This window comes from Cyrtonyx montezumae, unplaced genomic scaffold (assembly GCF_038088225.1).
Source record: "Cyrtonyx montezumae isolate F1298 unplaced genomic scaffold, pur_monq_1.0 scaffold_0, whole genome shotgun sequence".
NCBI lineage: Eukaryota > Metazoa > Chordata > Aves > Galliformes > Odontophoridae > Cyrtonyx > Cyrtonyx montezumae.
In genome coordinates, this window is record NW_027071824.1 from 15,814,330 (window position 1) to 15,832,164 (window position 17,835).

At 32.6% G+C, this 17,835-nt stretch overlaps 2 protein-coding genes across 2 annotated transcripts in view; one reads left to right on the forward strand and one right to left on the reverse strand.

Moving 5' to 3' along the window:
* Positions 1-17,835, forward strand: part of KCNK5 (potassium two pore domain channel subfamily K member 5) — a 369,979-nt gene that overhangs the window by 228,320 nt on the left and 123,824 nt on the right. The gene's annotated exons all lie outside the window — the stretch shown is intronic.
* The window catches only part of DNAH8 (dynein axonemal heavy chain 8), a 99,581-nt gene that overhangs the window by 40,880 nt on the left and 40,866 nt on the right, over positions 1-17,835 (reverse strand). The window contains exons 40-55 of the mRNA XM_065735732.1: positions 17,553-17,731; positions 16,516-16,703; positions 15,247-15,333; positions 15,031-15,138; positions 14,420-14,554; positions 13,904-14,065; positions 12,761-13,007; positions 11,411-11,652; positions 11,181-11,321; positions 6,719-6,956; positions 5,768-5,910; positions 3,338-3,472; positions 1,710-1,832; positions 1,221-1,434; positions 620-729; positions 252-415 (exon numbers count right to left, since the gene is read on the reverse strand). Of these exons, the coding sequence (XP_065591804.1) occupies positions 252-415; positions 620-729; positions 1,221-1,434; positions 1,710-1,832; positions 3,338-3,472; positions 5,768-5,910; positions 6,719-6,956; positions 11,181-11,321; positions 11,411-11,652; positions 12,761-13,007; positions 13,904-14,065; positions 14,420-14,554; positions 15,031-15,138; positions 15,247-15,333; positions 16,516-16,703; positions 17,553-17,731 (2,616 nt within the window). The remainder of the gene's footprint in view (positions 1-251; positions 416-619; positions 730-1,220; positions 1,435-1,709; positions 1,833-3,337; positions 3,473-5,767; positions 5,911-6,718; positions 6,957-11,180; positions 11,322-11,410; positions 11,653-12,760; positions 13,008-13,903; positions 14,066-14,419; positions 14,555-15,030; positions 15,139-15,246; positions 15,334-16,515; positions 16,704-17,552; positions 17,732-17,835) is intronic.

The following is a 17,835-nucleotide window of genomic DNA, read 5'->3' on the forward strand; positions in this document are numbered from 1 at the left end:
AGTGTCAAGTCAGGACACTGTACAATAAATTTTTTTGAACACAAAGATTGGATGATAATCTGTTAGCACAGAACATGAAATCTGTTGGAATCACACTATAATGAAGATTACATGCAAAAGGAGACAACATTTCTTGAAATTGCCTAATTACATTTATCGTGTTAAATAGTCTTAGGTGTATGAGCATAAAATGAAGTGAATGGAAAATGAAAATGAAGCCTACTAAATATGAAAGGATACAGTTACGATACCTGTCAGCAATTACTCTAGAACACTCATGTTTAAAAAGCGCTAGAAGGACAGTTGTGTTCATGCATTCTTCTGCCTTTATAGTTAGCATCCCTTGCCAAATTCTAGAAAGGTCTCGAAGGTTGAAGATATAGTGGAATTTAGATGGTGTAGGCAGCATCTTTTCCTAAAAAAGGTATTGTTAATATTCAAAATCAGTAATATTTAGCATGAAATGAGAATAGCATAAATTATACATTTAATAAGAACATAATTATATCTAAAATATCAAAAAACAATTATTTTCTTTTTTTTTTTTATTGCCCTGCTATTGCAGGAGCACCACCCTCTAGACCAGATAGGCACAGTGGCGATTCCCTGTAATTCATACCTTTGTCCACTGCCACAATGCTCTACCTGCTGGGATCAATTTTTTCACCATATCAGATACTTCAGAATTAAAGTTTCTACATGAATGAAAATATCCGCATCCAATTACACCTGAAAAGATAAAATGGATTACATAATTAATTTCAAGACGCAGGATATACTAAGTTAAGTTGTAAGTAATATTCAAAAAACATATTTTAAACTGATTTGCTTTTAAATTACGGATGAAATATAATTGTCTTTCTTGTCCATGGCTTTTATGAACTGTTGTAGAAGCTATTGGTGTCAACTGTACTGTCAAAGTGAAAAGAATTTTAGAAGTTTGTTCAGACAGTACATATCAATTACATGTTAACAGCAGTGCTCAAAATCTTGCAGAAAATTGCAATTATTTTCTTATTAATTATTTTCTCAAAAATCAGAAAGGTAAGCATTAAGAGGGATTAACTTTTGATTCATGGCAGTATTCTGTTGCAATACATCTTCAGTTGTTTCACTGGAAGTACTCTATATTTGCATGATATGAAATCAGAGAAAATACTTTTACACATTTTAAAGCAATTATTAAAAAAAATAATAATTGTAAAATGAGAAAGAAGTACCAAAGATTTTGTCTATGGATGCGCTGGATGGCAGTGTACAGTTGAATATACAAAACTGTCTTTTTAAACGCTGTGGAATATCATTACGTCCTCCTCCTGGATGTATCATTGCTGCTATTAGCTGTATATCGACAATTGTAGTGAACTCTCCAGGTTTATCTAAGCTGTACATTCCTTTCATTTCCATCATTTGACGCACGATTTCATTTGTTATCTGTAGGTTTATGTCACACACAAATTAGAAATTAAAGCCAAAACATATCCCACAATAATTTAATTTCTTCTTGTAATCTTACCATTAATACCGACAGAGGCTTAGTCCAAACTTATATTATTATAATTTTAAATATTTATATTTTATATTATTATATTTTTAAATCATTTACTAATCACTTAAAGTTAATTAAAATTTTGAGAAGTCCACTCTTCTCCATGTAAATGAAAAAAATTACAACAGTTGAGAATAAATTGTACTTGTTAAAAATGTACCTGATCTCCCCATTCATTGACAACTGGCATATTGATATCATCAATAAAGACAGTCATTTTTCTGCCTCCAGGAGGTCCATAAGTACTTCCAAAACGCTTATCCACATAACTCTCTATTGTCCTCTAAAAATTAAAGAAAGCTCTTGGTTATTTACCTAAAGCACAATGTATAAAATTTATTGTTTAAAAAAAAAAAGTCTAGTTTACTTCTATAGCATTTTACTTAACCAGTGATTTCTTCTTTTTAGTAGCTTCAGCTTTGATAATGAAGGATGAAAAAGAGAAACTGCTAAGGAACAGAAAATGATTACATATGAAACTAAGCACTTTGCAGCATCTAGAATTGTCGGATCTTTCAAATATGCTCAGAATGATGGCTCAAACTTCAGAACCTATTTTGAGAGGGGATCTTTTAAGCGCTTACAAACATTTCAACTGTTTGTTTGCTTTTTTCTCTCTTCGGAAGTCAGCAAAGTGAACTATGCATTCATCTCGCTAACTGGAAAGAATGAGCACATTTGAGGTACCACAGAACTGCAGTAGAAGCAAGATACAATGAGGTCCTTTCATAGTGTCTCTCAAGGACAGAAGGAAGTCTGGGTTCTCTTTTTCAAGACAATAATATACCAGGGACCCATAATACACTAAGTGAAGGACACTGAGAAAAAAGATACTGACTGTTCAGTTAAGCCTTCACGCGTGAAGGGATACCTGTCTTATTCTGTTTCTTAACTTCATGTATTCCATGGATAGAGATCTTATGCATAACAGAAAAGCTCAGCAGGTATTTTGTGAGTTAGGAATTATAGTAATAATGAAGGTTTAGGTTATGACTTCTCATCACTTTCTTAATAGCATTTTGAGTTACCTTTTTAAAAACAGATACTGGGCTTTGGGATAGAATTTATAAGATGTGCTCCTTGAGCAGGCTTTTCGATAAAGAAATTTTCCCAGGTGATTAGTTCACCCTACTAAAGGATTCTCACCGTGAATTCTTTGCTCTGAAGGGGTAATGGAGCCAGTTAAACATTCAGGATCATATCCTAGCAAGGTACAAGTACTGAATCGCAGTGCTGTGATATAAATCATTCTTTCTATCACTTGGAAAGCTACCTGTAATATTTTTTTTCTATTCATATAGATTTTTTGTCATTATTTTGGAAAAGGGAAATCTGTAGAAACTTACATTCCTAGAGGACCTTAAAAGACTAGACTTTTGTTGCACTCATCTTTCCTAACTGAGGAAAATCTACTTTTTTTTTTTAAATACAAATATTTTTACATGTATATAAACACTGCATAATCAGGACAAATTGATTAAGTATAAGCAAAAGATGTAATTAATCTAATGAGAAACGAAGGGTTTTTAGAAAAAAAAAAACAATAAAACAAAACCTTAAAATCCCAAAGTGAAAAAGCACACAGTAATCAGGAATACATGGATCCCTACATGAGTGAATATATTTCACTCTCATCTTTAGAAAAATGATTATTTTATGGAATTTTCTGAAGTGTTTAAGAGACTTGCACAAAAAAAAAGTTCCTTTAAACTTTTTTCTCCCTCACATCATCAGAAATAATTACGTTCAAGCATATATGCAAGAATTGCCTAAATATTATATTTTTACCTGAAACATAAATGGTTCTGTGGCAGATGAAAAGTTTAAACATTTTGACAAATGTTCTTCTGGATCATATTTCTTCATGAATGCCTTAATCATGACTGTCTTTGCAGTTCCCTGTTCTCCTATGAGCAAAACCGCCTGCAATAGATATTTGAATTCCATAAGTAGTATAAAAACTGTTAACTAAATAAGTATACCAGAGATATTTTAGACAAAAGGATTTTTTCTCTTATATTTTGGTCTAATTTTAGGTAGTATATTGTTCTAATACCTTTTTCTGTGTCTCCATATGCTACGACACAGTAAGTGCTTTTTATCCCATCTCCATTTTCCAAGACAAATTCATTACTGAGTCAAAAAAGAAAGTATAAAGAATGAATGTTCTAAAGATGGTTGGAGGGTATTTTTGCTTGCTTGCTTGCTTTCTTTAAACTAGTTGCTTCACTTTTCAATTTTCTAACACATTCATTGCAGCAGTGTTTTATAGCTCATGACCATAACGAGGTTTTTTGTTGCTGTTGTTGTTGCTTGTTTGTTTGTTTTTATAATGGAAAATAGTCACCAACTTCTAATTTGAATACTGTTTTAAGTTTCCTTCTTAGTTGGTGTTTTACTTCTGCATTCTCTTTTAATACCTTATTTCCTGGTTAATCTGTATGCTAATTGTCATTTTCATGAAAAAAAAAAAGCCACATAATTAATACATGAAGAAAGAGGAAAATGGTCCTGTTTTCCTTCTTGGGTTGGTAATATCTGAGTTAAAATCAGAATATTACTGAAGTAAACGATTACTGCTGCAGCAGTACTTTTTCCTTTCTTTTAAACCTCCTATAGAAATCTCCCACTTCATTTTATGAAAGGGAAGTAGATAGAAACCTCATTCTTTTTTTCAGACATTTATAGTCCTTCATGTTTCTTTCCAGATTAGATTTTCATCCTTCTTATGTCTTTGACAGATGCCATTCTCTTCATTATTATAGCCATTCCATTCAATGAATTTAATCACCCCAAGAGGGGAGTATTTACTTAGGATTGCGGGCACTAAACTTCATAATGCAGGATATTATTGCCAATACTGTACTGAAATGTACAAATACTTGTTACTGTCTCCTACTTAAATTTAAAGTTCTTCAACAACGATCCCATGTGATCACATTCTTTATCCTATTTCTGATCAACTGACTATGATAACACAGATAGTAACAAACTTTGGAGAATCAACAAGTCAGACCTGTAAAACATCACTTTAGTTTTATCTAGTGCATGATATTCAGCTGTAGTTGGAAAGAAAGTTCATGCTACTATGATCTGATTCAGTAGAGAATAAATATCTTCCTCAAATCAAAACTCAGTGTCTTACAAAATAAGAATGTTTGAAAATAAAGCACAGGGACTGCGTGGAAAATGTGTCTGCATCCTGTTTGAGCTAAAAATCCCATGATACATCGAATTCTGAAGCTTTTCTACAGTAGAGAGGTGGGTAGAAACCATACACTACAGGAGCACTGAATTGTGAAAAACAGTAGGCTTCAGAAACTACCTTTAGAATATTCCAGTATTTGTTATTTGTATCGTAATGATTGCACAAGAATGTACCTGGAAATATTACAAATATCTCCCAAGGCATTGGCATACAAAGATTTATCATTCATTCTCAAATGTCAAAATTTGGTGTGTTTTTATAATCTGTGTCAGATACTTCAAAGAGACAGCCACGTTATGTCCTCTGGAACAGTTTGTCAAATCCAAGTAAATGGTTTTGTTTCCAAATCCCAGAATTTCACAGAAAAGCCAAGTTCTATCACGGGATCATGCACTTTTGGTATTTCTAATATTGGCTCCAGATTCTAAGAAAGGAGTACACTGAACTGTACTTCATAATCCAGCACAGGTTTCCACGCTAAGTTGCTAGAGCTGTTAATAACATTGTGCCAAACCACCTGTGGGTTTTTTGCTTGTCTATTTGTTTTCCTGGATCATCAACGAGGCAAATAGGCCTATAGAGTTGGGGTAATGCTATTAAATTGAACGTTTCTACTGAGAGAAAAAAATGCATTAAAGGCTAGTGATTTCATATTTCTAATGAATTGACATGTGAAATCTATTATCCTTATTTCCCGATTCAAAAAAGCATAAATTAGAACAAGGACTACAGTCCTATGAAAAAAGGTTTATGTCTTTTCTCTAAGAAAGATAATTTGTTATTGTGTTTAAGAGAATAAATTATTTTATTAAGATATTTCAAACCTTTTTGTGAGACAGAAATAACAGTGGAGGATTCATGCTAAGGAAATCAAAATAGAGCAGTATGTAAATAATGGTGCACCTGGCAATCCGTGACTAGAGAGAGAATGACTGTAACTCTCAGTCAGCAAGTTTATAAGTTTGTAGGTTCATATTTTCTGCACTTAAAATAAGTAATTCTGCACTTACTTTGTGTTGTTTTGCAATAGTGTTAATCAAAAACTGAGTTCTGACACTGTCAACATTCGGAACCAGAATAGATGCATAGTCTGGGACACTGTCTGTTGGATAAATATATTCCTTAACACTTTTACTCCAATGTTCCCAATCACCTGAAATTACAAAAAGATTCTGTTAGTCCAAAGCAACAAAAACCAACAAACCTACAAAATATATATGTACTATTTGAATTTATTTATAACTACCTAAATAAAAAAGTCAAAATAATGTTTCCCTGAAAATTTGTTCTTATTCTCCTGTTGAAAAGTTATAGAATTTGAAAATATGGATGGTGTATGTATAAACTAAATCAATATTGCTGGCAGAAAAATATCTGAAATTGGATAAATTAAAAATAGATGCACTGCCATTAAAACATATTGTGAAAGAACAGTAAACTCTTAGTGAAATAGATGCGCCTGCATTATTTAAACTATAAATTCCCTTTGGAAAATAATATACTATTTGAGGTTTTCTGAATTCTAAGATTTATTACTGATTATCAGACATGGATAAACAATGATTATGAAGTGGAATTCAAATGAGATTATATATTTAACATAAAATAATAGCTGTGAGTAAATTACATACAAATGTAAAATTAAATTAATCTAGAACAGCCTAGGAATAAATTACCTAAAAAACATAGACTGGTTAAAGAAATTTAATAGGAAAAAAAATCTGTAAGAATGAAATTATAAGGAAAATAAGAAAATATTACCAATGTGAACTCTACCCCTATTTTCCAACTTCTTATTTTGACAGAGCTGATGCATAGAGAATACATGTCACTAATATACTTCCAAAATCTTGGTTCATACAACCAAGGAATAAGGAGTAACTTTAAATTTTAAATGAGCTATATTCAGTTTTAAAATGTTAGTAAAAAATATTTTTTTTTATTATTCAGATTATTCTTACCGTAATCAGTAACATAAAACTCATACATCGTTTGACTGGTGCCAGGGGGAATTTCTGGTAAATCTAATTTGTTATCATGAGCTCTAATAAAGGCTTCAAGTTTATCTCTGCTGTCCAACTCCAAAAGGGCACCTAAACTCCACATTATTCCAAAGCAGAACAATTTATGCAGATGCGATACAGTTGATAAACCACCTTCCTTCTTTGATGGAATCAAACCTTCCAGAAGAATTATGGACTGAAAATATTTTAAAATACAGTACATTAAGAAAGCATTACATGATCATTTTTCATATTTGTATCTCAATACATGTATATAAATAGATTATTTGTATCTATTCAAACTTTAAAATATAATTTGAAAACAAATACAGATTAACAAAGAAAAATTTCAGAATATCAGAGAATAACGTAACATTCAGAACTGTAAACACAAGAAAACAGACTAAAGATATCCATATAAACCTGCACAACATTTTCAAAAGTTACTTAAAATACTTGATAGTCAAATATTCTTTTAAAATATACACCTACAGAATAATGTCACTTAAGAGCTAGAGTAACTGAACAACATTTTATGGGTATTTATAATACTCAGTGGGATATTCATAGATCCAAAACCAAACAGTCTTAATTAAATATTATATTTTATGTGCCCCTTCACTTCTGAAAATTTCTTTAAGCATAAAAATATTAGTAACTGAAAATATTTCTATCAAAATATCAAATTAGTCAAATACTGCATATATCATGGTAACTTCTATTTCACAGTAATTTCTATTTTGTGTAAATAAATAAATAAAACATTTAAGTACCTATTTTTATGATTGCTTCTCTGTTTGTAAGGAACTAGGTTCCAAAAATCTAGTAACTCAATATTTATGATGTCACTCACAAGCCATATATTTATTTTTATTGTCTTAAATAATGTCACTCATATGACTTTTCCGTACAAAGCAGTGTCAAACACGATGGTTCAAAATATTATCTTTGTAACTGAGAATCAGATTTTCAGTAAGCTCCTAGAATTAGTTCTTCAAGAAATTCTTTATGCTGTCCTAGATACCATAATCTTATGTAGCACCATATATAAACACACACACACTCGTATATACATGTGCATATTATCTACATGCCAAAATATATAATATAATACAGCTTAAGGACCTAAGTGGTTAAAGTATCTTTGATTACTTTAAAAATCAGTTTAAAAAAAGATGATTAACCAATATTAATTGTAGTTAAGACTGTAATTTGGAAAACATATATGCTATCTAATTATTTCAGAAACAAGCTCTGCGCTGTTTATCTGAACAAAATCTGTCCTCTCATACAGAAGTCCACTTTCAATTTTTCCCATGATATATTGTCTTGTAAAAGTATTCTACAACAAGTTTTTTGATGAAAGAAAACAGACAGAAATAAACTGACTTTTAAAAATACACAAATGGTTCTAAAAAGTCAGATGGAAACAATTTTTCTCCGCATCTCATCTATAACAGTGACCAAAAGTAGATACTTTCTGAAAAGCAAAACAAAGGACAAATACGATGTATTCTTTGGGTGTTGTCTTGGTTCGCAGTGATACTGGCAGTGGTGCCTCCTTCCAGTACTCTCTTCAGCAAAGGGCTTTCTAAACCAGATATACTTTCCCTGGGATTAGTAATCATCTATAGATTTTTCAACCATGAAAATATCAGGACTGGTCCAGAACATGAATAAACTTTTATTATCCATAACACCCTTCAGTAAGATGTTCCATAGGTCTGCTACATATGGTATGGTACAGTTTGTTTTTTCCCTGTGTGAACCTCTCTGTGAATTTCATTTACTATTTCATTACCTATTTATTCAGGTCATAAAGTCTGTAGTTCTTCATGGGTAGCTGCTTTGTCCTCAACATCCTTAACAATTCAGTGTCAACAGTAAACTTCTTCAGCTACAACTTTTCCTAGCCATTCATTAATTTTAGAATGGCACCAGCTCCAGTGCTGTTACCTCAGGAACAGTGTTATCCTATCCCCTTTGTTAGAATTGTGCCCTTACTTTGATCTAACATTTCCTACCTTGTAATCAATTATTAACCTAGCAATGAATCACTTGTATTTTGCAATGGTTCCTTAGGTTCTGTCTAAATCTCTGGTAAAGAATTTCACAGAACACTTATTTCTTCATGAAGATCATATCCAATAGGAACTTGACTTTTCAAATACAAATATAATGCAGGATATCCCTAAATAAATCTGTTGACTCTTACCAAATAGATTTTATTTATCTAATGAGGTTGTCAGGGGTATGTAAACAACCAGAAAAAATACAATCTAGGAACAGTGACAGAATGTGTTGTCACAAGTGTGTCACATTGCTACTATTTTTTTCTTTTTCAGCTGTAAAATTTTATAGCTTGTTTATTAAAGGATTGTGATTTGGGTTTCCTCCCCAGTTTACTGTATTTTTTACTTCAGCTGATATATGTTTAGGATCTTTACTTATATGTTATTTTGTGGATTTAAGTCACTCATCTATAGGAAGATAAAAATGTTGACATCTTCCTGACTGATAATTAATGGGAAACATACTTCCTACATCACTTGGAAAATTTGATACATCTGTCAAAAAGCAGCTCTCAAATTTTTGTAGGACCAACAAAAGCAATAAATATATGATATTCTCACAACATAAATTGCTGTTGAACATACTAGGTAGTCCAGGTAAGCCTTGCCTTCCTGGCTGTCCTGGTAGTCCAGGTGGTCCAGGAAATCCAGGTCTTCCTGGAATTGCTTCACCTGTTCCTTGAAAACCTTGAAAACTTTGAGGTCCTGGTGCTCCACTTATTCCTGTTATATATATATATTATATATATATATATATATATATATATATATATATATATATATATATATATATATATATAATACAAGGAAGGCAGGCAATGGTGACACTACTTTTACAAAATAGTTTTATGAAGCTGTCATGGATTGGGAAAAACAAGCAAACAAAATAAACAATGAAGAATTAACTGCAAATGTCCATCAAAAAATAAAAAGAGAGAACTGGGTACATGAGTATGTGTGGGTGACTAAAACTGAACATAAGAACTCTTAAGAACGTCTGATACCTGCAACTAGTTTGGTACACAGATTTGGGTAATGCTTGGACTAAATTTAAGTTGCACACCCATATTGTGAAATTATCAAAGAGACATGAGATATAATCACCAGTCAGGAAGCTAATCAGGTACATACAGTGCTTCTGCACTTACACCACTTACGGAAAAACTGTGATCTTGACCTTCTGTAAAGTAGAGGTGGTGCAGAAAAAAAGGGTTTCCAGAAATAAGTGAAATAAAGAGGTGAAGATCATGGCTGGAAGAAAGATCCTGTAGATCAGAACGATGCATGTAGACAAATGCTGGGTGATGGAAAGGGGCACTGGTCTGACTCTGGTAGCTACAAGTGGTTGTACAGCACAGAACCAGCAAGACATTTTTCACATCAAAAGTAAAATCCTTGCTTGGACAAGCAAGTGAACTGGAGATTCAGTGCAGGTTAAATCAGGGAAACCTTTTACTGGTAAAATAATAAGAATAGAACACTGACTTGCTCACATTTTATGAAGAAAACAAAATCAAAAACAACACAGAAATATAGTTAATATTTGTACCATCTGTTGTGGCTATTTATCTGAAGCAAAATACTTCAAACTACTGAAAGTCTGTAGCTAAATCCCCAGTGGACATGAAAGGGATATCAGGTGCTAGTTGACTAGTTTAATATTAATTATGGTGTTAGCAAAAATATTATCTTGTCCACTCCCTTATTCTGAGTTTATGACACTCAATATAAAACTAAGATTAAATAGACAAACACAGAGTCTAGATAATCAGAACCAGAATGTGACAGCTGATTCATAAACAAAACAGCTGGAGACATGCAGTATAGGGCTGGCAATCATGGAAGACCTGTCAAGCAAATGATTTTTATTATTAAAAAATCACTGATCAGCTCCCACTTAAAGAAAAATTGTGACCGGCAGGAAGGGGAAAGCTAAAATAACTGTGCTGACCTTAGAAACACTGACTGACAGAAATCACATCTGGAGATAAAAACGTAATTATTCTTTGCTGAAGGTACCAGTACTTTGCAGACCCTTGCTGCAGCTTGTTTGGTGCTTATGGAATTGGAATGAAACCACTGGCTTTTCAAACATACACTTCTGAAAGCCAACTAAAACCTTAAAATTCTATTCAACACAAGACTGGTTTAAATATAAAGCAATAAAGAGAAGTTCATTCTGTACATTTCTAACTATTCCTCCTGTATTCCTTAAGAAGCTAATATTAAGGGTGTGGTTTTCTTCATCATAAAACAATCTTTTCAAATGAAATTGTATTGTTTTTATGTTGTTCAATTTTGCAGACTTACTAGTCAACTCATGCAAAATTACACAGTATCTGTTTTACCTGCATAATGTAGTTACACTCCAGAAGCTCCATTTTTGGATTAAGGTTTAGTTTCATGTATGTATATGCTGGTTCAAAGATTCTGTCATACAAACTCTGTAAAATTTCAGCTTCTTGAGGAGAACGTTTTTTCAGCCATGCCTGAAAAACATCCACAGTTTTATCTGTATAAACAGCCAAGTAAAATTAGGTGTGACTAGCAATGATAATTACCTGTAATATTGTCTTACCTGTAATATTGGTCTCCAGCTAAGGGCAGAAGAACTGATGTAGACCATGCCCATACGAGAAACTGTTGCTGGAGAAGCATTCTCAATGTTGTGGACTTCAAATAACAGCTTACATGTAGGAGACATAGGAATTCGATCTCCATTTGCTAGAGTGAGAGTTTTGTTATCGTCTAAAACTGAATTTAGATTCTCAATCCAGATTGCATCTACAGGACCATCTAAAATCAGAAACACATTTTCACCTGGAAAAAAACAAGCAGCACAATGAAAAGAGTTATAATTCATATTCCCATACTTAAAGAACAAGCTTATTGTAAATTCTACTGTCTCCGTAGACATTCATTACTGCATGAGTTGCATAGCTACTCATACATGATGAGTTGCATCATCTCTGAAATAAGCAAATGAAGTCATAATTGTATCTTTATAATACGCATCTGTGATGAGATCTCCTTGTCTGTCTGCATACAAAATTAATTTAATATAAAGGACATTTATAGAAAGGATCTTAACGTACTTGAATTTTTACAGAGGAGAGCAACAAAGCAGGTAAAAGTTATCAAGGGTATTTCCTGTGAGATGAGGTGGAGGTCAGTTTGTTTAATTTGGATAAAAAGTGGCAGAGGGAAGACTTCATGGGTCTCTACAACTTCCTGAGGGAGAACGGAGAGAGAGGTGCTGTTCTCTTTTCCCTGGCTATCAATGATAGGGCATGCAGGTATGGCAAAAAGCTCCACCAGGGGAGGTTCAGACTGGGGTCACTGAGAAATATTTCTTTACGGTGAGGGCAGTCAAATACTGGAACAGCGTTCTAGTGAGGAAGGGAGCCTTGGCATCTTGTATCTGCCTCCTTGGCTCCTGTTCCTTTTCTTAATCCCTTTTTTTAATAAAGAGAATCACCTTCTAGGAAGGTACACTAGAAGAATTCCCTTTGTTTAATATAAATATTTTTATTATTTCAGATGCAAAGGAATATATCTCTGTGAAAAGGAATTTCTGTATACTGCAATACAAATATAAGTACTCAACACATGAAAAACAACAGAAGAAAATATTAAAGCTAGTGCAATAAGTACAAGTAAATCTTCACTGTAATTTATCAGCCTTTAAGTCACACATTTGTGTTGTAGAACTGAAGTGGCAAGGAAACAATTTTATTATTGCTTCTACTGTTTAATGTTAACATTGAAATAGTAAGTTTTTAAATTCTTTTTTCTTGTGAAGAGATCTGAAATATCATCTAAAATTGTTTTCAAGAGATAACATCACCATATTTTCAAACTTGGGATTCTTTTTAACACATCATTCAAAAAGCATTTTCACATTAACGCTGAGATAGTGTTTACATACCCTTTTTAGTTTTCAATGTTTTCCTCCACAGTGTAGAAAATATTCCATCTGTCCAATCATTAGTTGCAGCATCTAGTTTTCCAAACATCTGAGAAGCTGTAATAGCTTTGGGATTCATTCGCATTTCTCTATGAGGACGTCCACATTCTGTCAGGGCTCTCATTAATATAGTTATGACCATTGTTTTTCCAGATCCACTGGGTCCAAGTGTCATCAGCCCATGACGTACTAGAGAAGTTTCATACAACTATTAAAAAGAAAAATATTTTGAGAAATATGCTTCTGGAAGATTTTTGCTTACACTTATGGTCAGTTTGTGTTTGTTTATTTGTAGTGTTTTGTGGAACTGCACATACTTTCATATCATGATCTTCTAAACACCAAACAAGTTTACTGTAAAATGGCTTACAGAACTAAATCTAGTCTTTTTCTGATTTACTCAAAAGGAAAAAATGAATAGCAACAAAACATTTAACACAAAAATATCTAACCAGGAAAGTTCTAAAGCATCTTAGGTATATGAAGTAAACATAGACGCAACACCTCCTACAGGATTTTCTAAGTTAAGACCATACAGATGATGAACAAATCTAACAGTTCAAGGGCTTCCTCATATATAATTACATACTCATTAATCAATAATATGCTGTAAGACAAACCAACCCTCACTATGTGCAAATTACCATAGTCCCAAATCAATAAAAACTATATTAACTATTAAATGATGAGTTTTACAATTTATTTACTGCCTTGGCCTTCAAAACACTTCCCAACCATTCTTATGCCCTACTGCCACTACTCTAGCCTAAGAAATTCATATTTAGAGAGCTAAATTCATGTTTTTCTTCTTCACTGAAATAACTCAGACGTACTAAAGTATGTGGAAAAGGCTGTGTTAACAAAATTCTTCAAGGTTCTTTTTCCTTTGTCTAGATATAAATAACTTAGTCTTCCTTCAGTAAATAAATTAGTCTTCCTTAGTGTGTTCTACATACATACAACGTTTATTTATTTATTTATTTAATACCAGTCTTTGAACAATACACCGATTTAACCACTAACACAGTGTTCTGACTTGCATTTGCTAAGATTATATTGAAGAATTATTTTACATATTGAAGAATTTTTTATTTTTTTTTTTACCTGAACAAGCTTAAGATTCCATGGTGGATGGTTAATAAGTCCTGCCTCTTCAACCTGATTAGCTACTGCAGCCTGAAGCTCATTATATGTATTACTGTCCAACTGCAACCCCGGAAACAGATCATTGATAAGACTGAGAAACAAGGGCTCATCTTCATCTACCTGAAAAAGTTATTCAGTGTTAAAGCCTAGTTATCCACAGTTCTTAAGCCCAAACTGATATCTACTTTAAAATATTAAACAATAAGATTTTAGTTTTTAAATACAGGTGCTTATGTTCATAACCACAGCCACCCAGCAGGACAGCTCACTAAGCTGACGGCACTTTGATAATCTCATCTGCAATTCATGTGAAAAATTAATTTGAAAATTCACTCAGTACACATTAAATCTATCTGTATGTATTGTATAGCTGTTCTCAAGTCTAATGAATGCTCACTGCTGCTGCACTATAACACAGTGATGACTAGCTGTCCTACCTATTTATGGTGCTAAAATCTTAAATAAGATTCTTACCAGCTTTGAAAGATTCATATCTCTTAGGCCCCTCATAACAATGCTTAATTCACTTTCATTTGGTCTGGCTCTTTTTTGAGATCCGAGAGTCCTAAGTACTGAAAGGATATTCCTCAGACCGAAGTCATAATGAACCTAGTAGAATGTGAAAATACAGCTTATGCATCAGTAACAAGGTCTCTAGCTATATTTCATTAGTATAGAAATCTTACTTGTATGGTCTATAGTACAGTTACCTTGCCTGGAAAAGTTAGCTAACTTTGGAATTGTTGCCGTTATTTAGGAATTATTCTATTAAAATAAAAAATGGATAAAAATTATATTTTCAGGAAGGAGGATATGAGCTTTCTATCTTGGATTTCATTGACTTAGGCAGAGAACTTTATATGTGGACAATTAAAATTCTTTAACAATTAGACAAAAGCGTGTATATGACTACACATACATGAACTTACATGGTTTAAAAAAGGTAATAGAAAAATGTTTGAATTATATTTCAACTACTTCAGTATTTTGTTAAAAGCATAGAAGTAATTGTTCAGAAACAACCTGCACAAATGAAAATCTTGCATAAATACTAAGACAAAGAGGATGAGAATGCATAACATTACCTGCTTAGTGAGCTGTTCCTCACAAAGTTTATAAAGAATGAAGAACTTCTGAGACAAAACCACATTATCAATAAATCCATAGCTTGCAAGCTTAACTCTTATAATGATCTGAAACACAACATATTTCTTTTAGGAATAAGGTTTTCTGAAGATAGATAAGCAAATTAAAATTTTCAAATAACAAAGTGCTTTTTTTCTTTCAGTCATCAATTATACCTGTCTATCTGGGACCATCATTGACACAGTTCTAAACAGAATTTTAAGATTTTCTGGTAGTTCTTGACGTCCAGCATATCCAGGATTCTATATGAGAAAACAAATTGTATTATCATTTAAAACAGTCAAATAATATTCTTTTTAATTTTTGAGAAAAGAAAATTTATGCATAAATACTTAGAGCTGTTGAGTTACATCTCCACTCATGATTAAAATATGAAGAAGTAACTTCAACCAAACTATGAATTTAATAATTAGACAACATTATATTGTAACTGAAACTGTTTTTCATAGCAAGCAACTAATAATTTTTACATTTTCTGGAATAAAATCTACTTGGTTCATTGCTTCTAATGTATTCCCAGAGCTCTACACTGAGATTTCAGCAAGAAAAATCTAATAAAATAATTGTTCATCAGGAAGAGTAATAACTCGAAGGAGAAATTTCTGGTAACTAAAGAATACACAGTTGATACTAGCTTACCTGACTGCCTGGTAATAATAATGTACTGATCAAATGTTAGGCATTTGAGAAAGAGGATTTTATAAGTATTGTGCAGAAGAGGAAGGTCTTCTGACACATTAAAGATTCAGTGAGTAGCAAGAGCTAACAAAATAACAGCCTACAGTAAAGAAATACAAAAATGTTCTTCTCTATATTTCTCGTAAGTTTATCTTTAAAGTATAGATTCTCAATGAATTATTAATAGTTTGGTAGTGAATCTCACCTGCTGAAGAAATCTAAAAAAACTAAGAAATTGTAGTACTTTCAGTGATAGCACTGAGTTAAATAATGGTTTCAAAATACAAAAAGTATATTTTGTAACTACAGTAAAAATAACAGCCAAGAATTTAAAATGTTAAAGCTTTACAACAAATCATATGAAACACAGTTTTAATGACAAAGTTTGACTGAGTTTCCCAAAGCTTGCTGCAAACAGTTTGAATAACTGAAATCAAACAAGTCACATTCAAAAGGCTAAATGTGATCAAATGATGTTTTTAAGCACCTCAGTTATTAATCTACACTTGAACACATATATGTGTATTTTAATTTCCTATAAAGTCATTCTGGTCTGCCATCTGCCTTGGCATCAGGAAACATACAAGTAAAAACTAAGGCATGTAATTCATGAAGAATTATTCATGTGTTCCTCCAGTTCAGTCTATTTCTACAGCAACAGCTCCAACTAATTAAGTTGCTTTCACCTTGTCATTAATCTCAAATGGCATAATTTATCTCTTCTAGGGAATTATGGCTATACTTACCATTGTTAGGAAAATTCCAAACTCTGGATTTAAATCTACACAGTCTCCATCAGAAAAAATGAACTGTTTTGCCCTTTCTTTTCTTGCTGTTAAGATAATATAAATTTGTTGTGCTGCTACTGACAAGACAGGCAGCTCAATCCGGTTGAATTCATCAAAACATCCCCAAGATCCAGACTGTGCAAGACCTATAAAAAGGGACAGAAAAATGTGTAATCTGTATTTTCTTCAGGTATATTTGAGATTCCTGATCTATATGTCTGTCTTTTTCTTCAAATTACTAAATAAAATTGGCTTTATTTATTGCCCTGGGGGCATGGTCTAACTTCCTTCAACCCACCTGAGTATTTTCATATCTGTATTCAGTTTTCTACAAAATGCTTGCTAGTGAATCAAATTCAAAAACATCTTTTGCTATCCCTGGGCATTCATCAGATTTCGGTACTGATCCTACCACATACTAAACCTCTACCATAGCAATTTGAATATCTTGCAAAAAGGAATAGTTCATCTAAAAAATAAAAAAAGGATTGACTTACTACTTCAAAAAACTAGCCCTAAAATCTTGCAGAAAAAAAAGGAGTTTTGCTTTTTTATTTTTATGCCTTCACTTTCAAAGAGGACACTTTTAGAAACCCACATTAACTAGACAATTTTGTGCTACAATTATTTCCTTGAGGAAAGAAGTAACAAACATCTGAATAATTTTACCCTTTGCTTCTCAGTATAGACAATTCTATAACTTTGAAAAATCAGCTGTCATAAACATCATGAAGACCAACAAGTCATTTATCTGGGAGAGAATAACTCCATGCAGCAGTCCAGGCTTGGTGCTGACTGGCTAGAAAGCAGTTTTGCAGGAAAGGACCTGTTGTCTTCCTTAACAACTGAGCATGAATCAGAAATATGCAACATTCAATCCCAATAGAAACAAGGTCCTGGGCAACCTACTCTAACTGCACCTGCTCTGAGCACATGAGGGGACTAAGTGATCTGCAGAGGTCCCTTCAATCCAATAGGATTCTATGAAATCTTACCTTTGAAAATTCGACCCAAACCTCTGAAATCCATTTGATCAGAACAGTTGAAGACTACTACATATTTTCCAAGAGCTTTTCCCATGTCTTTCGTAGTTTCTGTTTTACCAGTTCCAGCTGGTCCAGCTGGAGCTCCTCCCATGCTCATTCCCAAAGCCTGAGCTAAAGTTATATAGCACCTATAAATGTTAAATAATATCAATTTATTGAACTATGCTGAAGATACGCTTATATAATACAAAAATGTGATATGTTCTTGTGTTAAAGAATCAATTCTTCACAA